Here is a 25,607-nt window from a genome sequence, read left to right on the forward strand (position 1 = left end):
TGACTCTGAAAGGGGGTTGACTGTCAAGGCTCCCAGTCCAAGCCTGCAGTATATTTATTCAGGGCCTCTTAAGGTCTCCATTTAATTTTTTTTTTCTTTCCTTTTGCATGTGTGGTAAAATATACATTACATAAAATTGACCATTTTCAACTGTTAATTATTTCTTTTCTTTGAGATGGAGTCTCACTCTGTTGCCCAGGCTGGAGTGCAATGGCACAATCTCAGCTCACTGCAACCTCCATCTCCTGGGTTCAAGTGAGTCTCATACCTCAGCCTCCCAAGGACCTGGGATTACAGGTGTGCGCCATGACACGTGGCTAATTGTATGTTTTTGTAGAGACGAGGTTTCACTATGTTGACAAGGTGGTCTTGAACTCCTGGACCTCATGTGATCCACCCACCCTCGACCTCCCAAAATGCTGGGATTACAGGCCTGAGCCACTGTGTCCAGCCTGTTTTTTATTTTTTTATTTTTATTTTTTTTCCAAGACAAATAGAATAAGACATTTTCAGCTGGACACGGTGGCTCACACCTATAATCCTGGCACTTTGGGAGGCCAAGGTGGGCAGATTACTTGAGGCCAGGAGTTCAAGACCAGCCTGGCCAACATGGTGAAACCCTGTCTCTACCAAAATTACAAAAATTAGCCGGGCATGGTGGCACACGCCTGTAATCCCTTGGGAGGCTGAGGCAGGAGAACTCCTTGAACCTGGGAGGCAGAGGTTGCAGTGAGCTGAGATCACGACACTGCACTCCAGCTTGGGCAACAGAGCGAGACTCTGTCTCAAAAAAAAGAAAAAGTGAAAGAGTAAGACATTTTTCATCACCTTTAACGTCTAGTTTGGTGGCATGAAGCACATTCACGCTGTTGTGTGACCGTCACCACTATCCCTCTCCAGGACCCTTTCACTTCCCAAACAGAAGCTCTGTCTCCTTTAAACAAACAACTCCCCATTCCCCCAAGCCCCGCCCCTGGCAATCTCCATTCTTCTTTCTGCCCCTGACTTTGACTACTCCAGGGACCTCATGTAAGTGGAATCACACAGTATTTGTCCTTTCATGTCTGGCTTATTTTACTCAGCGTCATGTCCTGAAGGTCTGTCCATGCTACAGCACGTGTCAGAATTTCTTCCCTTTTAAGACTGCATCATATTCCGTTGCACAGATGGACCAACTGAAACGTTTTATGTACCTGTTCACGCATGGATGGACACTTAGGTTGTCCTGATGGCTGCTGTGAACCTGGCTGTGCTCCGTTCAAGGTTTTGGGTCTCCTGCACCCTTCTTTTTTCTTTTACTTGGAGACAAGGTGTTGCTGTGTTGCTCAGGCTGGTCTTGAGCTCCTGGCCTCAGTCGATCCTCCCACCTCAGCCTCCCCAAGCCTTAGGATTACAAGCATGAGCCACCACACCTGGCCTATGTTTCTTAGAAAGTTGGCCCCATGGACTGGGGGCGGTGGCTCACACCTGTAATCCCAGCACTTTGGGAGGCCAAGGCGGGCAGATCACAAGGTCAGGAGATGGAGACCATCCTGGCTAACACAGTGAAACCCCGTCTCTACTAAAAATACAAAAAATTAACCAGGTGTGGTGGTGGGCGCCTGTAGTCCCAGCTACTCAGGAGGCTGAGGCAGGAGAATAGGAGAATGGCATGAACCTGGGAGGCGGAGCTTGCAGGGAGCTAAGATCACGCCACTGCAGTCCCACCTGGATGACAGAGCTCTGTCTCAAAAAAGAAAAAAGAAAAAAGAAAGTTGTCCCCATGGTGGCGTGTGCTGGTCATCCCAGTTACTTGGGAGGCTGAGGCAAGAGAATTGCTTGAACCCAGGAGGCGGAGGTTGCAGTGAGCCGCAACTGCACCATTGCACTCCAGCCTGGGCGACAGAGTAAGACTCCGTCTCAAAAGAAAAAAAAGAGGTGGCCCCGTGGCCCCATGCTCTGGGTGGTTGTGGAGGAGGTCTCTAATTGAGGATCTTCTTACCAAGGCCCCTAAGCATGTCCTCACTCCATCCAGGTCGACCTCGCTGCTCAGTACATAAAGGCTGCCGTGAAGAACGTTCCCTCGGTGTTCCTGATGACGGACTCCCAGGTGGCCGAGGAGCAGTTTCTGGTGCTGATCAATGACCTGCTGGCCTCAGGAGAGATCCCTGGGCTGTTTATGGAGGATGAGGTGGAGAACATCGTCTCCTCCATGCGACCCCAAGTCAAGACCCTTGGCATGAACGACACTCGGGAAGCAATGTTGGAAATTCTTCATCGAAAAAGTGCGCAGACAGCTCAAGGTGGGACTCTCGTCTTCGGCAGGGCCTCAGGAGCCCAGCTTGGCGCCCGTGGCTTACAGGGTTTGGGTTTTTGCTCTGCATAGAGCAGGGGGGACTGATCTTTCATGGGATGTGAAATTCTGTTAGGAGAGTGTGAGGGGTGGGGCTGTCTGATGAACCAGAGCCTGGAGACTTTTTCACGTGGGTCTTTAGAGGTATCTTGGGGCCAAAATAAGTGTTTTACAGTTGTCCTTTGGTATCTGAGGAGGTTGGATTCCAGGACCCCCATGGATACCAGAATCCACGGAGGGATGGATGCTCAAGGCCCTGATATAAAATCGTGTCATATTTTTGAACACGCTCCCCTCTACTTTAAATCATCTCTAGATTACTTATAATACCTAATATAATGTAAAATGCTATGGGAATAGTTGTTATATTTTTATTTGTATTATTTTTTATTGTCGTATTATTTTTTTAAAGAAATTTTCGGTCCATGGTTGGTGAAATCCACAGATGTGGACAGACAGCTGACTCTGTGTGGACTGCTCCCCACACACAGCTAGTTTATAGTAGATAAATGCACCTTGCACCTTGACTTTCTCTTTTTTTTTTTTTTTTTAATTTGAGATGGAGTTTCACTCATCGCCCAGGCTGGAATGCAATGGTGCAATCTTAGCTCACTGCAACCTCTGCCTCCTGGGTTAAAATGATTCTCCAGCCTCAGCTTCCCAAATAGCTGGGATTATAGGTGCCCACCACCATGCCCAGCAAAATTTTGTATTTTTAGTAAAGACGGGGTTTCACCATGGTGGCCAGGCGGGTCTAGAACTCCTGACCTCAGGTGATCCACCTGCCCCAGCCTCCCAAAGTGCTGCCTGGCCACACCTTGACTTTCAGCATTTCCTCTAGGGTAAGCAGGCTAAACTCCCCTAGTAGGACAGAGAACCCTTTGGATCTATTGGCCTCGTCCTCTCCAGAGTTCGGTGGTGCTGCCCTTTGCAGGATGCCAACCCCATAGCTCTCCTGGGCACCTTCTGGCCATCGTTTTTCCCCTGCTTGACTCAAACAGAGCAGGGGCCCTCCCTCCCCTCTGCGGGCTGTGTAGCCCAATTAGTGAATGTTATCTGTGAGCCAAAGGCGTCCCCTGATGGGCGCTGCCTGCTCCTGGATCCTCTTTGGTGCCCTGCCAGTGCCAGCTCTGTCCCACACCCTCACGTCATCACACAGTGAGGGGTGCAAAGTCAGCCAAGCAATGAGCCACCGCCATGAGTAGCAGCATCTGTGCAACACCTACACCACGAAAGGGGACCAGAGAGCAAGGCTGAGACACATGACAAGGGAGGTCCTCATCTAGCCAGAGAGACCCCCAGGCCCATCTCCACAGCATCTTCTCCAGCTGGGGTCCCAGGGACTCCCTGCCCTTTCTTGGAATTAGCCACTCTCCCTCAGGGCCCGGTGGGGACCCTTCCTGCTGAACTGAAGGGCTTAGAGTCTGGCCCGTTCTGGGGCCTCATCTGCCCAATGTGGGTGCCCGCTCCCCATTCCTTCCTTTGGCCTTTTTTTAGAGAGGTAAGGGCCCCTTCCGGAGGGATTGGGACTGCTAGCGAGAGGCACAAAGCCAGATGAGCATTTATCCACCGCAATGCGGCAGCCGCCCTTCAAACCCAGAACTGGGATTGTGCTCCCCAGACCCTGGGCGGCTGAGCCAGGCAGGGCGCATAGATTTCTGGAAGAGCTTTCTGCAGAGTGATGGATTAGGCCCCAGCACTGCAGTCCCCATGGCCAGCGCATCTTTGTCTCCCACACCCAGGTGATCCTGTGTTTCTCCCCTGTGGGCTCCGTGCTGCGGGTACGAGCCAGAAAATTCCCAGCTGTGGTCAACTGCACGGCCATCGACTGGTTCCATGAGTGGCCGGAAGATGCCCTGGTGTCCGTCAGTGCGCGCTTCCTGGAGGAGACCGAGGGAATTCCAGTGAGTCACTGAGGCCACTTCTGCCAGAGTGCAGAGCCCAGAGGACAAGGACAGGTCCAAGGGCTGGCTCCCTGGGAGAGAAGGGCGCTGGGACTAGGGTGAGCCAAGTGAGGCGTCCACCTTGGGCTCAACGTTTAAGAGGCTGCGAGAAACCTCAGGCATCAAGATAAGTGAGGTTTTTTGTTTTGTTTTGTTTTGTTTTTTTTTTTTTTTTTTTTTTGAGACGGAGTCTTGCTCTGTCGCCCAGGCTGGAGTGCAGTGGCCGGATCTCAGCTCACTGCAAGCTCCGCCTCCCGGGTTTACGCCATTCTCCTGCCTCGGCCTCCGGAGTAGCTGGGACTACAGGCGTAATGTAATATTTTTGAAAATCAAAATTAACACTAAAATAATCATGATGAACAAACCATCAGAATTGCAAACCAAGGTGGGCTGCTGGGTTTTTTTGTTTCATTGTCCTGCAATCCTGTGCCAGGGAGGCGTGGTTTCCAATCGGCCCCTGTGTGGCCAAGGCTCCAGGGTCGGTTCAGGAGGGCTGAGGACACGCAGCGTGCGGACAGATCGGGCCACTCAGGCTTTCTACCTTGCCTCGAGCACTGGCTGGAGAGCCTGTATTTGCTGGGATAAGTATACACAAGGGCACACGCCATTGCCTCATGCACCTCAGGGGAAATGACAGGTCTGACATTTTCTTGCAGTCTCTTTTCATTGAAAGATGGTGCCCAAGGCCGGGGGCGGTGGCTCACACCTGTAATCCCAGCACTTTGGGAGGCCAAGGTGGGCAGATCACTTGAGGTCAGGAGTTTGAGACCAACCTGGCCAACATGGCAAAACCCCATCTCTACCAAAAATATAAAAAATTAGCCGGGTGTGGTGGCACATGCCTGTAATCCTAGCTACTCCAGAGGCTAAGGCAGGAGAATCGCTTGAACCCAGGAGGTGGAAGTTTCAGTGAGCCGAGATTGTGCCACTGCACTCCAGCCTGGGCGACAGAGCAAGACTCCATCTCAAAAAAAAAAAAAAAACAAAAAAACAATGAAAGATGGTGCCCATGTTCATTGTTTGAGCTCAATGCCTGGCTGGAAATTACCTGTAAACCCTAGCTCACTTTTGACCAACTCAGTAGGGAGGATGAGCAGCCCTTGGAATAAACCACCCTTTATTACCATCTCTTCTTTTGAACACATATGCAGTTATTAAGTAGGCTAGAATAAACCTGAAACTAGCTTCTCTTTTTCCTAGTTTTTTAAAGATGGGAAAAGAGCCTGCTTGCCAGTAGAGCTTCCATTTATGAGACTGGCCACTCTCAGTAACTCTGCAGCTCAGAGGTGTCCCTTGGAGCATAGATTAGGGTTTCTAGTTCCCAAGGCAGAGACTTTCTAGAAACAGGCATTGGCCCCACCACCAGCACTAGATGTGCATCCTGAAATGTGTGTGTTGGATGAATTCATTACTTCTCAAAATGTCCTGAATTAAAATTAACATTGCTGAGACAATTTCTGGGGCAAAGCTCCCAGTGCCTGCCTTCAGGTAGGTGGGCAGGCCCAGAGGGCTGGGGAAAGAAGTTCTAAATCCCAGGACCCAGCCTTGGTAATGAACAATAAATATTTGCAGAATGACCTGGGATATGAAAACATATTCTCAGCCTTGTACTTTTTCAGGTAGGCAGGTATGTGAATGTGTGTGGCACGTGTATAGATGCAGGTGTGTGAATGCGTGTGCACGTGTATAGATGCAGGTGTGTGAATGCGTGTGCACGTGTATAGATGCAGGTGTGTGCGTGTGCACGTGTATCTGTGCAGGTATGTGAATGTGTGTGGCACGTGTATAGATGCAGGTGTGTGCGTGTGCACGTGTATAGATGCAGGTGTGTGAATGCATGTGCACGTGTATAGATGCAGGTGTGTGAATGCGTGTGCACGTGTATAGATGCAGGTACATGAATGTGTGTGGCACGTGTATAGATGCAGGTGTGTGAATGCGTGTGCACGTGTATAGATGCAGGTGTGTGAATGCATGTGCATGTGTATAGATGCAAGTGTATGAATATGTGTGCACGTGTATAGATGCAGGTACGTGAATGTGTGTGGCACGTGTATAGATGCAGGTGTGTGAATGCGTGTGCACGTGTATAGATGCAGGTGTGTGAATGCGTGTGCACGTGTATCTGTGCAGGTACGTGAATGTATGTGGCACATGTATAGATGCAGGTGTGTGAATGCGTGTGCACGTGTATAGATGCAGGTGTGTGCATGTGCACATGTATATATACAGGTATGTGAATGCGTGTGCACGTGTATAGATGCAGGTGTGTGATTGTGCACGTGTATCTGTTCAGGTACGTGAATGTGTGTGGCACGTGTATAGATGCAGGTGTGTGAATGCGTGTGCACGTGTATAGATGCAGGTGTGTGAATGAGTGTGCACGTGTATAGATGCAGGTGTGTGAATGCGTGTGCACGTGTATAGATGCAGGTGTGTGAATGCGTGTGCACGTGTATCTGTGCAGGTACGTGAATGTGTGTGGCACGTGTATAGATGCAGGCGTGTGAATGCGTGTCTACATGTATAGATGCAGGTGTGTGAATGCGTGTGCACGTGTATAGATGCAGGTACGTGAATGTGGCACGTGTATAGATGCAGGTGTGTGAATGTGTGTGCACGTGTATCTGTGCAGGTACGTGAATGTGTGTGGCACGTGTATAGATGCAGGTGTGAATGCGTGTGCACGTGTATAGATGCAGGTGTGTGAATGCATGTGCACGTGTATAGATGCAAGTGTGTGAATGTGTGTGCACGTGTATAGATGCAGGTACGTGAATATGTGTGGCACGTGTATAGATGCAGGTGTGTGAATGCGTGTGCACGTGTATAGATGCAGGTGTGTGCGTGTGCACATGTGTATATACAGGTATGTGAATGCGTGTGCACGTGTATAGATGCAGGTGTGTGATTGTGTGTGCACGTGTATCTGTGCAGGTACGTGAATGTGTGTGGCACGTGTATAGATGCAGGTGTGTGAATGCGTGTGCACGTGTATAGATGCAGGTGTGTGAATGCGTGTGCACGTGTATAGATGCAGGTGTGTGCGTGTGCACGTGTATAGATGCAGGTGTGTGAATGTGTGTGCACGTGTATAGATGCAGGTGTGTGAATGTGTGTGCACGTGTATAGATGCAGGTGTGTGCGTGTGCACATGTATAGATGCAGGTGTGTGAATGCGTGTGCATGTGTATAGATGCAGGTGTGTGAATGCGTGTGCATGTGTATAGATGCAGGTGTGTGAATGCGTGTGCACGTGTATAGATGCAGGTGTGTGAATGTGTGTGCACGTGTATAGATGCAGGTGTGTGAATGCATGTGCATGTGTCTAGATGCAGGTATGTGAATGTGTGTGCACATATATATGTGCATGTGTGCGTGTATGCGTGTGTGTGCATGTGCACCACCATACCTGGCTAATTTTTTATATTTTTGGTAGAGATGGGGTTTCACTATGTTGGCCAGGTTGGTCTCGAACTCCTGTATGTGTGTGTGTGTCAGAGATAATGATAATAAGCTCTGCTGTGTCCTGGGCACTAAGCTAAACCCTTCCATGGTGCAATGCCCACAAGAGCCCCAGGATCTGTTGCTTTCAGGAGCCCCTTTGGGCAGTTGAAGACACTGAGGTTGGTCTCGGGGCACCTTGTCCAGAGCTCCTGGTGAGTCCGGGGAGCTCCACTTTGCTGATTTGCAGGATGGGTTCCCAGGGATGACTGGCTGTCTCATCTTTGTAGCAGGAAGTCAAGGCCTCCATCAGCTTCTTCATGTCCTACGTGCACACCACAGTCAACGAGATGTCCAGGGTGTACCTGGCTACTGAGAGGCGCTACAACTACACCACACCCAAAACCTTTCTGGAGCAGATCAAACTCTACCAGAACCTGCTGGCCAAGAAGAGAATGGAGCTTGTTGCCAAAATCGAGAGGCTGGAGAACGGCCTGATGAAGCTGCAGAGCACAGCTTCCCAGGTAAGAGAGGGGGGGGCAGCTCTTGGCAGTCCCCTGGAGGCCTCGCAGGAGCCGCTACTGTCACAGGCTTCTACGGGCTGGTCACACCGGGGCTCAGCACTGCCTAAAGTAAGATGAGCCTCCTGCCTTTGAGAAGCATTCACTCCTAGGCCAGGGTTAGTATACTTGTCGTAACAAAAAACAGGCTCAAAATGCTTTCACAATGTTGGGCATACAGAGGGCACATTACACAGGGGGTGGCACCTGCCCCATGTCTGGTGAGATTTGATCATCCTGTCCAATGCAGTCAATAAATATGCATCTGTTCATTCATAAATGCCATTCATACTACGGTGCCCGGCTCAAAAACCTCCCTGGATCCTTTCCTTCACACTGTATTGATATTTAAGGGTTCTGCCTGCTTCAGACCTCCTCCATCATGCAGTCCTGGTCCTTCGTCTTTATTGCCCACCATTGACACCTGTGAGGGGGCCTGAAAATAGCTGCTACCTCCCTGCTGGAGTTGTGAACAGACTGGCACCTCCCATTTGCTTCCGGGGGAGCTTTCGCACCCCTGCCCCCACAAACTCTTGCTATCACTTTCCCACCAGCCTGGAGGGGCCCTGGCCAACCCTGCTCAGCACTGCAACTCAGCTGGCATTTGAGACAGTCTCGCTCTGTCATCCAAGCTGGAATGCAGTGGTGCAATCATGGCTCAACTTCCTGGGCTCAAGCGATCCTCCCACCTCAGCCTCCCAGGTAGCTGGGACCACAGGTGCAGGCCACCATGCCTGGCTATATTTTTTATTATTATTTATACAGAGAGGGTCTCACGATGTTGCCTGGGCTGCAGTTGATATTTTTCTTTTCAGTCACCTTGCCAACTCCTTTGAGCACCGGGAATGTCTCATACTTGTGACCCTGTGTACACAGTCAGGGTTCAATACCTACTTTTAAGATATTGAAAAGACTCTCCAAAACGAGTCACTGGGAGTCAAAAGACACAGCCCTGCCGTTCTGCCCCTCTGTGGCTCCCACCCCTTGTCTGCCCAGTGCAGGGTGGCATATGTTGGCTGCGGCCCACGCTTGCTGTTTCTTGGTTTCTCCTTCCCCAGGTGGATGACTTGAAAGCCAAGCTGGCGATTCAGGAGGCTGAGCTCAAGCAGAAGAATGAGAGTGCAGATAAACTGATCCAGGTGGTCGGCATCGAGACCGAGAAGGTCAGCAAAGAGAAGGCCATTGCTGACGAGGAGGAAGTCAAGGTTGAGGTCATCAATAAGGTAGGTGAAGGCAGCCCAGTGTGGCCTCAGGAGGGCTGCTGCGCTGGCCAGGCCTCCTGAGCTTCCTCATGCGGTCAGGTGGTACCAACAGGCATAGGAAAGGCTGAGACTTACATAGAAGAACGAGGTTCTTAAACCAGTGGGACCCCAAAGGAGGAGTCTCTCCCAGGTGAGGGCCCCCACTCAGAAGCAGGCTTTCCTTAGAATTAACTCCCATCCCTGTGGCCAAGCTCCTCAATGTTCAGCCTCCAGCCCACGGTGGCAGCCTCACCAGGAGCTTGTAAGAAATGCAGGCTCTCGGGCCCCAGCTTAGCTCTGCTCAATGGGGCCTGCATGTTAACAAAATGCCTGCGATCCATGAGCATGGGAGGGGTTGAGAAGACCTCGCTGGAGCCTGGTCCTCAGACATGCGGCTCCAGACCCCCCACCCCCGCCACAGAGGGTAGGACGTTCCTGGCCTGGGGTGGGCTTCTTGCTGGTTTGGGGGGTGGCTGAGGTTGAGAACCACTGCTTAGGGGGAGTGTCTTCATCATCTTTGGAGCCTGAAGGTCACAGCATCATTGGTGTAGCTTCTCATCACCGCTCCCTGGGTGCTTTTTTTGTTGTCAGTCCCACATCTGGGTAATTATTTAAGAGCGTTCCAGTCATCGCCCACTGTCTCCTGAGTGAATGAATGAGTATGTGCATGGATGAAAGAATTGCTACTTTCTTAGAGAGGGGTAAGCTATATACTCTGAGATGTTCCATTTTGGATGGATTATGAAACAGCCCCAGAAACAATAAGACTGCCAAGTCAGGGTGGTCTGGGTGGCCCCTGGATTTCCCCTCCAGTCTTAGAACTCAAGAATCCCACCCAACTGCCGAGGCATTGCTCATTCTGCCCTGAAGGCTGTGGGGCAGAGCAGAGGAGGCAGGGAGGATGGTGGGCTCTAGACAGGGGCCAAGTACACACGGAGGGATGTTGGCAAAGGAGCGCAGTCAGCAAACGCAGCAAATGAGTGGTAGCCGGAGGGGCAGCCTCTTTTGTGGAGCCTCAGACCTGCTAGGGCCTGGGCTGCCCCTCACCACTGCTGCCTACACATGCACATATGCACATACACGCATGCACATATACATGCACACATATGCACATGCACGCATGCACATACACATACATGCACACATATGCACATGCACGCACACACATACACACATGCACACACATGCACGTACATGCCCCCACAGGTAGATGGACAGACCTGCAGTAACCTCTCCTGTCCATCTTCCTTCCAGAATGTCACCGAGAAGCAAAAGGCGTGTGAAACGGACCTGGCCAAAGCAGAACCAGCCCTACTGGCAGCCCAGGAGGCTCTGGACACTCTGAATAAGGTAAAGGGGGAGGGAAAGAAAGGGGACTCCTGGCCTGGGTGGAGAGGAAGTGGCCTTCACTGTTGGCATGGGTGGTGACGTGCTCATGGCGGCTTCCTTGGGGCATCGCCAAGGACCCAGTCCAAACTCCCATCAGACCCATCCTGTCTGTCATTTGCAGAACAACCTGACAGAGCTGAAGTCCTTTGGGTCCCCCCCGGACGCCGTGGTCAACGTCACCGCCGCCGTCATGATTCTGACCGCACCTGGGGGCAAGATCCCCAAGGACAAGAGCTGGAAGGCGGCCAAGATCATGATGGGCAAGGTGGACACCTTCCTAGACTCCCTGAAGAAGTTCGACAAGGAGCACATCCCTGAGGCCTGCCTGAAGGCCTTCAAGTGAGTCAGCGCTGGGCCTCGCGGCCAGGGCTTCCCTCCGATTCTCCATCAGGCCAAGGCAGGGTGCTGAGGGTGAAGCGTGGCCTCAGGCTCCTGGGGCCTGTGGCTCAAAATCTAGGCAGCTCCTTCCCCATACAGCACCCCAAGAACACAGCTGACAAGCTCAGCAGCGGGAACCCTCAGGCCACAGGTCAGAGAGAGAGGCCGGCCAGGCCCCACAGAGGTCGGCCCCTGTGAGAGCAGCTGACCACATGAGCACATGTATTGCACACATGAATACATGTGAGCACAAATGCAATGCACACATACAAAATGCACACATGTGCACACATACACATGTATACATAATCACACGTGCATGCACACATGTACACGTGAATGCAGTGCATGCATACAAACACATGCACACACGTGTACATATAAGCACAAACATGCATGTACATGTGTACATGTGAATGCAGTACACACAGAATGCACACACGTGTGCTCACATACACATGTACACACATAAGCATGCACATGCATGCACACACGAACATGTCTACACATGAATACAGTACACACAAAATATACATGTACACAGATACATGTGTGCGCACACACATGCACGCAGGCCCGGACAGCGAGTGGCCACATGCCTGGGGCTCTGCCATGCGTCTTTCTTTTGCTGGCCTGACTGTAAAGGTTCTACATCTGGAGGGACAGGACTGGCAATGGCTCCTTCTGGGATGAGCCATGGGACTTGGGAAGGGTGCCATGGGGACTCCGCCTTTCACCCCGTAAATGTCAATGCGCTGGCATTCTTGGGGTGCTCCACTCTGTAAGTGCCCAGCCTGTTTCCCACCCCGTGTGGCTCCTCACTGGCCATCCCCTAGGAGGCCAACTTCAGGGTGCTCCCGACCTGGACTGAGAAAGAGGACCAGACCCCAGCGACCCCAGCTAGGACCCCAAAACCTCTCAGCTCCCACGTGGGAGGAAGAGGGTGGGACTGCTGCGAAACATCTTGTAAGTATAGAATGAAGTATAAGAGAAACCAACAAGAACGCCTGTAGGACTACACCAGGGTGTGCCACCATCAATCAACATTTGATATATTTCTTTCCCATCTTTTTTTCTAAGGTTTTTTGTTTTTTGTTTTTTTAATATATAGTTGAAATAATACTGGGCTGGGAGCTGTGGCTCACGCCTGTAATCTCAGCACTTCAGGAGGCTTAGGTGGGCGGATCATGAGGTTAGGAGTTTGAGATCAGCCTGGCCAACATGGTTGAAACCCCGTTTCTACTAAAAATACAAAAATTAGCCCGGTGTGGTGGCGCATACCTGTAATCCCAGCTACTCAGGAGGCTGAGGAAGGAGAATCGTTTGAACCCAGGAGTCAGAGGTTGTAGTGAGCCGAGATCACGCCATTGCACCCAGCCTGGGCGACAGAGTGAGACTCCATCTCAAAAAGAAAAGATAATACTGTATACATATATTTATTCTGCTTTTTTTACTTAATATTATCACACCAAAAAAAAAAAAAAAACACACACAAAAACCAAAAAACACTTTTCCCTATGTTATTAAAAACATTTCTTAGCCAGGCATGGTGGTGCATGCCCATAGTCCCAGCTACTCGGGAGGCTGAGGCATAAGAATCACTTGAACCTGGGAGGTGGAGCTTGCAGTGAGCCAAGATCACACCACTGCACTCCTGCCTGGACAACAGAGTGAGACTCCATCCCAAAAACAAAAACAATAAAACACTTCAAGGCTGGGTGCGGTGGCTCACACCTTTAATCTTTAATCCCAGCACTTTGAGAGGCCAAAGCAGGAGAACCGCCTGAGCCCAGGAGTTCGAGACCAGCCTGGGCAACAAAGAGGACCCCGTCTTGACAAAAAAAAAATTAAAATTAGCCAGTCGTGGTGGTATGTGCCTATAGTCCCAGCTATTCAGGAGGCTAAGGTGGGAGGATCACTTGAGCCTAGGAGGATAAGGCTGCCATGAGCTGTGATCACACCACTGCACTCCAGCCTGGGCGACAGAGTGAGACCCTCTCTCCAAAAAAAAAAAAAAAAAAAAAAAAAAAAACAATAAATATGATTTTCTTAACTTTTGTATGTATGATCTTATCATACAGGAATCAAAATTTACTTAGCACTTCCCGTTCGTTGAATGTTTAGGCTGTTCTCGTTTTGCTGTTATACATGAAGCCCCAAAAAATGCCTCCTTCTATCACCCCGCAAGCTTCTGCACTGTTCCCTGCCCACACGGTGTGGTGTGTGTCTGGGAGACGCATGCTCATTCTAATATTAGCCTACACAAAGCATAAGTAGACCAGAGCGAGAAATGATGGGCTCTGTTCCTAACCTCAATTTCAATTACGTTTCAATGAACATTTTGAATTATCCATTCAGATTTCTTTCTGCAGGCAGTTCAGTTCATATATAATGATGTTGGTGTCATTTTTAAAAACGCTAGTTTCTAGAGTGCCTAAGTTGCACCTGTGGGCATTTTTCTTGGTCACTGTACCATCCCCCAAAGAATAACACCTGCCACATCATCTCTTCTGCGTCTCATCCCTCTAACCTGATAGTTTCAGTCTCCTGGTGCCCGACTTGGAAAACTGGGCAATGCCACTGTGGGGTAACGGGAGTGGGAGAGTGGAGCCAGTGGGGCATGGCCTCTAGGGCCAGCCTGACTGTGTGAATCCCAGCGTTCCCCCTCCAGAGCTGTGCCACCCTGGGCAAGACACTCAGCCTCTCTGGGCCCATTTTGCCGGAGCAGGACAGGGTGACGACTCCGGCCCACTGGTGTTCTCTTGCTAGGCCCTACCAAGGCAACCCGACGTTCGACCCCGAGTTCATCCGCTCCAAGTCCACAGCCGCCGCCGGCCTCTGCTCCTGGTGCATCAACATCGTCCGCTTCTACGAGGTCTACTGCGACGTGGCGCCCAAGAGGCAGGCCTTGGAGGAGGCTAATGCAGAGCTGGCAGAGGCGCAAGAGAAGCTGTCCCGGATCAAAAACAAGATTGCCGTAAGTGCCGGCTCGCTCCCGTCTCTGCGAAATACCAGAGCCACTTGCTTGCGCTGCCGGTCAATATCTCTGTTTAAAATGGGTTGGCACGGCCCGCCGTCATGAATTATTTAGCAGCGTGAGAGGATGCAGGCAGAGGCAGGGGCCAGACGGTGCCGGGAGCTGCTTGGTGTCCTTGGCCTCCATGCTCCAGAGGGCTCTCAGCCTTTGTGGGAGCCTCTTAGACACTCAGTGCTCACAGGACCCAGCCCTGCCGCCGCTGCAGCGTGCTAGAGATGCCTCGTGGAGTTTTCAGCAGCTTTCCAACTTGGTTTTGCAGGAACTTAACGCCAACCTGAGCAACCTAACCTCAGCGTTTGAAAAAGCAACAGCTGAGAAAATCAAGTGTCAGCAAGAGGCCGATGCCACGAACAGGGTGATCTTACTGGCGAACAGGTATTGGCTCCTCCCTGAGACCACTCTCCTGCTCTCAGACCCCTGAAAGGGACAGGCCCATACAACTGCCTTGGGGAGGAAGAGGAGGCAGTTCAGGTGGAAGCAGCCAGGTTGCCACTTTCACTTCTTGAGCTCAAAGTAATTAGGATAAACCTTAGCCTCCTGCATAGTCAGGGGCCTCCACGAAATATGACCTATTGCGTGGTTCCAAGTAACCCACGCTGGCCTGGGACACTGGGTCCCACGGGGCTTGTTCCAGGGGGCATTACTTGGTCATAACCCACTGTCACCCACCACGTGTGTTCCAGGGTCATTTTGCAGCCAGCAGACAGTCATTTCACAGATTACATCACGGTTTGGGGCTCCAGAGTAGTGTCGTCCACTAGGGATATAATGCCAGATGTGGATGTGTCACCTTAACTTTTCCAGCAGCCACATTTAAAAAGTACAGAGGCTGGCTGGGCGCAGTGGCTTACGCCTGTAATCCCAGCAGTTTGGGAGGCCGAGGCAGGTGGATCACTGGAGGTCAGGAGTTCAAGACCAGCCCGGCCAACATGATGAAACTCCATCTTACTAAAAATACAAAAATTAGCCAGGCAAGCCGGGCATGGTGGCTAACGCCTATAATCCCAGCACTTCGGGAGGCCAAGGTGGGTGGATCACCTGAGGACAGGAGTTCAAGACCAGCCTGGCCAACATGGTAAAACCCCGCCTCTACTAAAAATAGAAAAATTAGCTGGGTGTGGTGGCAGGCGCCTGTTATCCCAGCTATTTGTGAGGCTGAGGCAAGAGAATCACTTGAACACAGGAGGTGGAGGTTGCAGTGAGCCAAGATTGTGCCATTGTACTCCAGCCTGGGCAACAGGAGTGAAACTCTGTCTTAAAAAAAAAAAAAAAAAACAGGCATGGCGGTGCACACCTGTCGTCCCAGCACTTGGAGGGCTGAGGTGGGAGTTTGAAACCAGCCTGAGCAACTAGTGACACCCCATCTCTACAAAGAAACATTTTTAGGTACAAAGAAATAGTTATAATTTTATTTAACCCCAAATATCCAAGGTATTATTTCAACAGGTAACTAATATAAAAATTATCAATGAGGTATTTCCTGTGCTTGTTTTCATTCTGAGCCCTGACATCCTGCATGTCTTTTTGTTTTGTTTTGTTTTAATTTTTTTTGGAGACAGAGTCTCACTCCGTCACCCAGGCCGCAGTGCAGTGGCATGATCTTGGCTCACTGCAACCTCCATCTCCCGGGTAATTTTTGTGCCTCAGTTTCCTGAGTAGCTGGGACCACAGATGGATGCCACCACGCCCAGCTAATTTTTATATTTTTAGTAGAGACTGGTTTCACCATGTTGGCCAGCCTGGTCTCAAACTCCTGACCTCAGGGGATCCACCTGCCTCATCCTCCCAAAGTGCTGCGATGACAGGCATGAGCCACCGCGCCCAGCCAAGAAGCACGATTTGGGCTTCTCTAAAGCATTTCCTCCCAAAAACTCCCCAAAAGCATTTTCATCGTTGAGCCACTGAGCCAGGTGAGACAGCAAACTCTGAAGATTCACAGAGGTGCAGAGGTGGAGGCTTGTCTGGTCCAGTCCTCTTACTGATGCAAATATGTTTTATTCTCTCTCGTTCCACTTCAGGCTGGTGGGGGGATTAGCATCGGAAAACGTCCGCTGGGCTGAGTCTGTGGAGAACTTCAGGAGCCAGGGGGTCACGCTGTGTGGGGACGTCCTGCTCATCTCTGCCTTCGTGTCCTATGTGGGCTACTTCACCAAGAAATACCGGAATGAGCTGATGGAGAAATTCTGGATCCCTTACATACATAACTTAAAGGTAAGGAGTGGAGTCCTGGCCAGGCGCGGTGGCTCACGACTGTAATGCCAACACTTTGGGAGGCTGAGGCGGACGGATTACTTGAGGCCAGGAGTTCATGAGCCGCCTGGCCAACATGGTGAAACCCCATCTCTATTAAGCATACCAAAAAAAAAAAAAAAAAAAAAATTTGCCAGACGTGGTAGGGAACGCCTTAATCCCAGCTACTGGGGAGGCTGAGGCAGGAGAATCGCTTGAACCTTGGAGGCGGAGGTTGCAGTGAGCAGAGATCGCACCACTGCATTCCAGCCTGGGTGACAAAGCAAGACCTAGACTTAAAAAAAAAAAAAAAAAAAAGTGGAGTCCTATTCATCACTCAGGAAATCTGGGGAGGTCCCAGCAGGGCAGAACCAGCCACATGGCACCGTGATGAGGCTCAGGCCCCTTTGAGGATAAGAATGTAGCCCTGTGGCATTGCGCAGTGGCTCACGCCTGTAATCCCAGCACTTTGGGAGGCTGAGGTGGGCAGATCACCTGAGGTCAGGAGTTCAAGACCAGCCTGGCCAACATGGTGAAACCCCATCTCTATTAAAAATACAAAAAAAACTAGCCGGGCGAGATGGCGGGCGCCTGTAGTCCCAGCTACTCGGGAGGCTGAGGCAGGAGAATGGCGTAAACCCGGGAGGCGGAGCTTGCAGTGAGCTGAGATCCGGCCACTGCACTCCAGCCCGGGCAACAGAGTGAGACTCCGTCTCAAAAAAAAAAAAAAAAAAAAAAAAAAAAAAAAAAAAAAAAAAAAAAAAACAAAAATTAGGCTGGGCGTGGTGGCTCCACACCTGTAATCCCAGCACTTTGGGGAGGCCAAGGCGGGCGGATCATCTGAGGTCAGGAGTTCAAAACCAGCCTGGCCAACATGGTAAAACCTCGTCTCTACTAAAACTACAAATATTAGCTGGGTGTGTTGGTGGGCACCTGTAATCCCAGCTACCCAGGAGGCCAAGTCAGGAGAATCTCTTGAACTGGAGAGGCAGAGGTTACGGTGGGCCAAGATCACGCCACTGCGCTCTAGCCTGGGTGACAGAGTAAGACTGTCTGGGGGCAAAAAAAAAGAACATGGCCCAGTATTGCTGTGCTGACGCCATTTCTAGCCGAGTTACAAAGCTGCTCTGTCCAGAGTGATGGAAATGGCTGGCTTCTCCCAGGTCGTCCTGCTGCTCCACCCCTAACCACAGCACCAGACTCAGCATGATTTGGAGAGCTATTTTCTAGTAAGTAATAAGGTTGCATCACCCCTTCTAAGAAAGTGTGCCTCCCTGTGCAGGTCCCCATCCCGATCACAAATGGCCTGGATCCCTTGAGCCTGCTGACAGATGATGCGGACGTGGCCACCTGGAACAACCAGGGCCTCCCCAGCGACCGCATGTCCACCGAGAATGCCACCATCCTGTGCAACACCGAGCGGTGGCCGCTGATTGTGGACGCCCAGCTCCAAGGAATCAAGTGGATCAAAAACAAATACAGCAGTGAACTGAAAGCCATCCGCCTGGGACAGAAGAGGTGTGTGCGGGCGCAGGACCTAGACCAAAGCCCCCCTCTGCTTGGAAGCATGCCTTAGGCATTTCAAATTGGTTCAATGGATGGGTGGGTCTTTAAATACAAGTACTAGCCCACAGGTTTTAAATTTGACCCGGGGAACAGCAGCAGTAGTAAAGAATGAAATTAGGAGCTCTTTTCCCTTCCCCTGTCCCCATCACCCGCTGCTCCTGCAGGGAAAGGAGAGTGAGACGGAGGCTCAGGCCGGGGGTTGCCTCCCGCTTGGCCATTTGCTGGCTGGGAGGCTTGAGGTGGCCACATTCTTGGGTCTTGTGGTCTGTGTTCTCATCACAGATGAGAAACAATGGCTGTTAACGACATAGGTACAGTGACGCCCTGTCTTCCTAGCGGTGCTGGAAAATCTAATGGCGTGTGGATATGAAAACATTTGCCTCTGTGGCCATAAAGCTACTCAAAGCTGCTTCCAGGCCGGGCGCAGTGGCTCATCCCTGTAATCTCAGCACTCTGAGGGGGAGGCCAAGGCAGGAGGATAGCTTGAGCTCAGGAGTTTGAGACCGACCTGGGCAACATAGTGAGACTTCGTCTCTCCAAAAAAAAAAAAAAAAAAAAAACCTAGTTGGGTGTGGTGGCATGAGCCTGTAGTCCTGTAGTTCCAGCTACTCAGGAGGCTGAGATGGGAGGATCACTTGAGCCTGGGAGGTCGAGGTTGCAGTGAACCCTGCTCACGCCATTGCACTCCAGCCTGGGCGAGAGAATGAGACCCTGTCTCAAAAAACAAAAAGCAAAACTGTTTCCATTTTCATCTCCACTCCCATAAGATCACAGGGGCAGTTTACAAAGAAGCCCCTTGGCTCCTTTCAGGAAAGGGTGAGCTGTTGGGAACAAGTTGTAGGCTCCTAGGTCACCACTCGCTTGGCGCTGTCTCGCTCAAGAGGGCAGGGGCTGCGGGTCGGCGCGTGCGCACCGTTCCATCACAAGGCCCTCTGCGGTGAACCAGCTTCCGTGATGTGCCCGCAGCTACCTGGATGTCATCGAGCAGGCCATCTCGGAAGGGGACACCTTGCTCATTGAGAACATTGGCGAAACCGTGGACCCCGTGCTGGACCCTCTACTGGGCAGGAACACAATTAAAAAGGGAAAGTGAGTTGTTTCCATCTCCGTGGCTTGAGCCAGGTAAACATCTTCCGGCCTGGGGCCTGGGCCTGTGCATGTAGGGAAAACGCCCGGAATGCCCTTTGCTTCCCTGGTAAGCAGCAGGGGCTTTGACAAAATGCCGACTGGAGGGAAGGAGCCCCCACCTCCCGAGGAAAGACTGGAAAGGGGCCACATCCCCATTAGGAATATCTCTGTCACCATTTTATCAGTGATCACCTCCAGATGGTGCGGTTTGGAGGTGATGTCTTCTTTCTGTTCTTAGGCATTTTGCAAATCTTGGGACTGCATGACCTTTAAAAATTCACACGAAATTCACAAAACATAAAATTAACCATATTAAAGTGCACAATTCAAGAGCATTTAGTACACTCACAATGTTGTACAAACACATCTGTCCAGTTGCACATTTTCAGCACCCCTAAAGGAAGCCCCACACCCACTGTTCTTCTTCATTCCCCCTCCCTCCTGAGCCCTGGACACCCACTAGTCTGCTTTCTGTGTCTGTGGATTTGCCTATTCTGGACATTTCCTCTGAATAGAATCAAGCAACATGTGTCTTTTTGTGTCTGGCTCTTTTTACTCAGCATTTTTTGTTTGTTTTTTGAGACGGAGTCTCGCTCTGTCGTCCAGGCTGGAGTCCAGTGGTGCGATCTCTGCTCACTGCAGCCTCTGCCTCCTGGGTTCAAGTGATTCTCCGGCCTCAGCCTCCCAAGTAGCTGGGATTACAGGCACACATCACCTCGCCCGGCTAATTTTTGTATTTTTAGTAGAGACGGGGTTTCCCCATGTTGGCCAGGATGATCTCGAACTCCTGACCTCAGGTGATCCACCTGCCTTGGCCTCCCAAAGTGCTGGGATTACAGGAGGGAGCCACCGCGCCTGGCCTTTACTTAGCATGTTTTTAGGGGTCATGCATGTGGTTGCACGTGTCAGTCCTTCATTCCTCTTTATGGCGGGATCACATTCCATGCATGGCTGCGTGCATTTGCTTGTCCACTCATCAGCTGATGCATGGAGCTCGCATTATTCACTTTACAATTTTAAAAAATTAAATCTACCTTAAAAAAACGTAAATGTCAGCGCTGACAGGAGCCACCTTTAAATGCAGAGATGCATGCAGAAACCCAGAACAGGGGTGGCAAATCAATATGCAGAGGTCCTAGACTCTGGGAAAGGCCTGGTGTGAGTGCTGAGGGGTTAAGTTAGCCAGAGGCCCCTCAAAGTGAGCCCAACTACGAAGAGGGGAGAGGAGGGTGTAGAGTCGGAGAGAGGCACCCCCCACAGTGGATGAGCAGACCCCGGGTTGCAGTCCTGGGAGCTTCCAGGATGGACTGATGTTACAAATGGGTCTGGGTCGGGGCTCCCAGAGGAGCACAGCGTGCAGCCAGAGGGGTGTAAACCCGGCTGCGAAGATGAGCCTGACCACCTAAGGAAAGAGCAGGTGCATCTCCCAGAAGGGCCCACGTCACAGGCCGGGGAGGAGGAACAGACAAGGAGAGGTGCAGTGCTCTTCCAGGGACCAGAAGGAGGGCTCAAGGTGGCGGCCTGGCCTGGCCTGGGCGGGGGTGAAAGGTGGTCTGTGCTTGTGCTCCTCTCCCCTGGCCACTGGGAGGCCCACTAACCCTTCCCTCCGCTAACCCCAGGTACATTAAGATTGGTGACAAGGAGGTGGAGTACCACCCCAAGTTCCGCCTGATCCTGCACACCAAGTACTTCAACCCACACTACAAGCCAGAGATGCAGGCTCAGTGCACCCTCATCAACTTCCTGGTCACCAGGGATGGACTCGAGGACCAACTCTTGGCCGCTGTGGTGGCCAAAGAGCGCCCAGATCTAGAACAGCTGAAGGTAACGGCCTCAAGGTCGGTCACACGGGAGGAGGGGCCGTCCCACGCAGAGGGGGCTGGGTCACCGTGAGGGCCCCCAGCAGGGCCACCAGCCCGGTGTGTGTCGTTGCTTCTCTCTGAAGGTGTCTCAGTATGTCCCGGGGCATCGCAGCTTCTCCTACAACAGGATGGGTCATTTCCTTCCCCAGCTGTCCCCTCTTCCGGCTCCCAAATTTAATTCTAAGTCACATGACTGCTTTGCTTAAAGAACATGAGTCACAGTGGTCCTCAGGGGGCTCTAAGCTCCAGAGCGCTGCCCTGCAAGAATGGCCTGGCTGCCAGCCCTTGCGCCCACCACAGTGCATGGGCTCAGGAGGCCCAGGCCCGCCTGTCCCCATTCTGCCCCCTACAGTCTCCGTGACAGGAAGCCTCGAGGCTGGGAGCAGGCCCAGGGCCTCTCTGAGGTTCCAGGGGCTCCACTTTTGCAGCCCCTTTCAGGCCCTGAGCTCGTTCCTCCTGCTCAAAGCCTGGGCCGTGGCTCAGCCACACAGCTACCCGAGGGAGGCCCAGGTGCCCGGCGGACAGAGCCAGGCCATGCAGTGACAACCGCACCTCCCCTTGCAGGCAAACCTCACTAAGTCTCAAAACGAATTTAAGATTACTCTGAAAGAGCTGGAAGATTCGCTCCTGGCCCGTCTGTCGGCTGCGTCGGGGAACTTTCTGGGAGACACAGCTTTGGTGGAGAATCTGGAGACCACCAAGCACACAGCCAGCGAGATCGAGGAGAAGGTCAGAGCTGCCTCGGTGATGTGCCCTGACAGCCGGGGCATGGGAGGCTGGGCCACGGGCGATCGACGCCTCCCCCACCAGCAAGGAGAAAAGCAGCTTCAGTCATACATGCCTGAACGGGCCCAGGGCAGGAGAAGGGGCTCGGGCTTCCATCCTGCACCCAGCTGCTGCTGAGAGCCCTTGGGTGGCTTCCCAGGGAGCGAGGCTGGTGGCTGGGAATGAGTCCACCTGCTCATGGCACTGCCCATCTGCTGTGTCATTCAAACCCCTTTTGTTTGTGTTGAGGTGGTAGAGGCAAAAATCACAGAAGTTAAAATCAACGAGGCGAGAGAGAACTACCGCCCAGCTGCGGAGCGGGCATCTCTGCTCTACTTCATACTGAACGACCTCAACAAAATCAACCCCATCTACCAGTTCTCCCTCAAGGTGTGCCCTATAGCTGGGGCCGGGTGCCTCCCTCAAGGTGGGGCTGCATCTGGGCTCCACAGCCAGGTCTGTTGCCCACGCAGCCATCAGGCAGTGCCAGGGCCACCCTCAGAGGGCAGACCTGGTCCAGCCTGCAGATGGGGCTGGAAGTGGGGGAGCCAGGGGCCCCCATCAGTCCTACACCCATTCTCCCCAGGAGAGGGTATGAGCTGCTCCCTCCTCCCTGCTCTTCCCCTGGTGCCTCCAGGCACCCCCAACCCAATCAAAACAAACTGGATGGCCTGACATGGTGGCTCACGCCTGTAATCTCAGCACTATGGGGGGTCGAGGCAGGTGGATCACCTGAGGTCAGGAGTTCAAGACTAGCCTGACCAACATAGTGAAACCCCATCTCTACTAAAAATACAAAAATTAGCCAGGCGTGGTGGTACATGCCTGTAATTCCAGCTACGCAGGGAGGCTGAGGCAGAAGCATTGCTTGAACACTGCAACCTCCCTCACTGCGGAGGGTGCAGTGAGACGAGATCACGCCACTGCACTCCAGCCTGGGCGACAGAGCAAGGCTCTGTCTCAAACAAAACAAACTGGAGGCTACCACAGGCGGCAGGGAGTGATGGTGGGGAGCGGTGGTGGGCTCCATCTCTGCACGTCTCCATGACTCTCGGTGGCGGATCCACAGGCCTTCAACGTGGTGTTTGAGAAAGCCATCCAGAGGACCACCCCTGCCAGTGAGGTGAAGCAGCGGGTGATCAACCTGACAGACGAGATCACCTATTCCGTCTACATGTACACGGCCCGGGGACTCTTCGAGAGGGACAAACTCATTTTCTTGGCACAAGTTACATTTCAGGTAATGTCTAGCCTCACTGCTCCTAGTGTGGTCCGTGGACCAGCAGTGTCAGTGACCCCTGGGAGCTTTGTGGAAAGGCAGATTCTTGGGCCCCCACCCAAACCTGGTAATTTCAAACCTGCATTTCAGCAACATACCCAGGTGACTGTAAAGTCTGAGATGCCTGATGTGGAACAGGCTTGGGGCTCTCCTAGTTGATATTCGGGAAGCTGGCACATTATTCCAATGGGAGCTAGTAAAGGGGTGGTGTGGCAAGGAGAATTTCACAAGGAAATGTCATTTTACATGTAAGTTGTGCTGAGTAAATAGTCCTGCATTAGTGCTTAGCCCACTGTGGGGTGAGTGATGTTTCTTAAGAAATAAGTGTATGAATAAACAAATATTCCTCCTGTTTTATACAGTCCTGCTAAAATATTTAAAGATCTGCATTCTCTGAAACTGATTAAACAGCCTGTCTTAATTTGTTTTGTGCTGCTATAACAGAATACCCAAGGCTGGGTAATCTATAAACAATAGAAATTTACTTCTCATGGTCCTGGGGTCTGGGAAGTTCCATATGAAAGTGCTGGCATCTGTCAAGGGCCTTCTTGCTGTGTCATCCCATGGTGGAAGGCTAGAGGGCGAGAGAGAGCACAAAAGGGGCCAAACTCCTCCTTGTGTAACAAACCCACTCCATTGATCATGACATTAAGCCATTGACTCTGCTCTCATGACCCAATTGCCTCTCAGGCCCCACCTCCCAACACTGTTGCACTGAGGATTCAGTTTCCAACGTATGCTTTTTGGGGAACACATTCAAACCACAGCACAGCCCCTCTGCAATTTTGTTTACACTGTGCCGTAAGTATGGTTGGAAACACTAGTTTTTGTTGCTGCTACTGCTGCTATTTTTGAGACAGTATCTCACTCTGTCACCCAGGCTGGAGTGCAGTGGTGCAGTCACAGCTCCCTGTAGCCTTGAATTACTGAACTCAAGCAATCCTCCCACTTCAGCCTCCTCAGTAGCTGGGACTACAGGCATGTGCCACCATGCTCGGCTAATTCTTCAGTTTTTTATTTATTTATTTATTTATCTTTAGTAGAGACAAAGTCTCACTATGTTGCCCAGGCTGGTCTTGAACTCCTGGGCTCAAGTGATCCTCCTGCCTCAACCTCCCTGTAGCTGAGAATACATGTGTACACTGCTGTGCCTGGCTAATTTTTATTTTTTATTTTTTATTTATTTATTTATTTATTTATTTATTTATTTATTTATTTATTTATTTTGAGACGGAGTCTGGCTCTGTCGCCCAGGCTGGAGTGCGGTGGCTGGATCTCAGCTCACTGCAAACTCTGCCTCCCGGGTTTAGGCCATTCTCCTGCCTCAGCCTCCCAAGTAGCTGGGACTACAGGCGCCCGCCTCGTCGCCCGGCTAGTTTTTTGTATTCTTTAGTAGAGACGGGGTTTCACCGTGTTAGCCAGGGTGGTCTCGATCTCTTGACCTTGTGATCCGCCCGTCTCGGCCTCCCAAAGTGCTGGGATTACAGGCTTGAGCCACCGCGCCCAGCCGCCTGGCTAATTTTTAAATGCTTTTGTAGAGACAAGGTCCTGCTATATTGCCCACCATGCTTGGCTAATTCTTTAGTGTTTTTGTTTGTTTTTTGAGACGGAGTCTTGCTCTATTGGCAGGCTGGAGTTCAGTGCCACAATCTTGGCTCGCTGCAACTGCTGCCTCCTGGATTCAAGCAATTCTCCTGCCTCAGCTTCCCTAGTAGCTGGGACTACAGGTGCACGCCACCATGCCCGGCTAATTTTTGTGTTTTTATTAGAGACGTGGTTTCACCATGTTGGCCAGGATGGTCTCGATCTCTTGACCTCGTGATCCACCCGCCTCAGCCTCCCAAAGTGCTGGGATTACAGGGGTGAGTCACCATGCCCGGTCAATTCTTTAGTTTTAAATTTTTTAATTGTTTTTTTTTGTTTTTTTGTTTTTTTGGTAGAGACAGTCTCAGTATGTTGCCCAGGCTTGTCTTAAACTCCTGGGCTCAAGTGATCCTCCTGCCTCAACCTCCCTATAGCTGGGAATACAAGTGTACACTATTGTACCTGGCTAATTTTTTTTTTTTTTTCTGTTTTTTAGAAAGAGTTTCGCTCTTCCTGCCCAGGCTGTAGTGCAATGGTACAATCTCAGCCCACCACAACCTCTGCCTCCCGGGTTCAAGCAGTTCTCCTACCTCAGCTTCCTGAGTAGCTGGGATTACAGGCATATGCCACCATGCCTGGCTAATTTTTGTATTTTCAGTTGAGACAGGGTTTCTCCATGTTGGTCTCACTGGTCTCAAACTCCCGACCTTAGGTGATCCACCTGACCTTAGGTGATCCACCCACCTCGGCCTCCCAAAGTGCTGGGATTACAGGCATGAGCCACCGCACCCAGCCCTAATTTTTTAAAACGTTTTTAAAGAGCCAGGGTCTCACTATATTGCCCAGGCTGGGCAACGCTAATTGTATAAA

The 25,607-nt window shown here is 51.4% G+C and overlaps 1 protein-coding gene across 1 annotated transcript in view; it reads left to right on the plus strand.

The window, feature by feature from the left end:
* Positions 1-2,247: 2,247 nt before the first annotated feature.
* LOC115894927 (dynein heavy chain 17, axonemal-like) overlaps positions 2,248-25,607 on the plus strand; it is a 38,993-nt gene continuing 15,633 nt past the window's right edge. The window contains 15 exon segments of the mRNA XM_030924091.1: positions 2,248-2,282; positions 4,075-4,236; positions 8,010-8,243; positions 9,338-9,502; positions 10,775-10,870; positions 11,031-11,248; positions 14,057-14,264; positions 14,584-14,699; positions 16,343-16,535; positions 17,836-18,071; positions 19,086-19,208; positions 20,867-21,071; positions 21,674-21,838; positions 22,124-22,264; positions 22,944-23,114. Of these exon segments, the coding sequence (XP_030779951.1) occupies positions 8,040-8,243; positions 9,338-9,502; positions 10,775-10,870; positions 11,031-11,248; positions 14,057-14,264; positions 14,584-14,699; positions 16,343-16,535; positions 17,836-18,071; positions 19,086-19,208; positions 20,867-21,071; positions 21,674-21,838; positions 22,124-22,264; positions 22,944-23,114 (2,241 nt within the window). The 5' untranslated portion in view covers positions 2,248-2,282; positions 4,075-4,236; positions 8,010-8,039.

Source organism: Rhinopithecus roxellana, chromosome 19 (assembly GCF_007565055.1).
Source record: "Rhinopithecus roxellana isolate Shanxi Qingling chromosome 19, ASM756505v1, whole genome shotgun sequence".
NCBI classification, from domain to species: Eukaryota; Metazoa; Chordata; class Mammalia; order Primates; family Cercopithecidae; genus Rhinopithecus; species Rhinopithecus roxellana.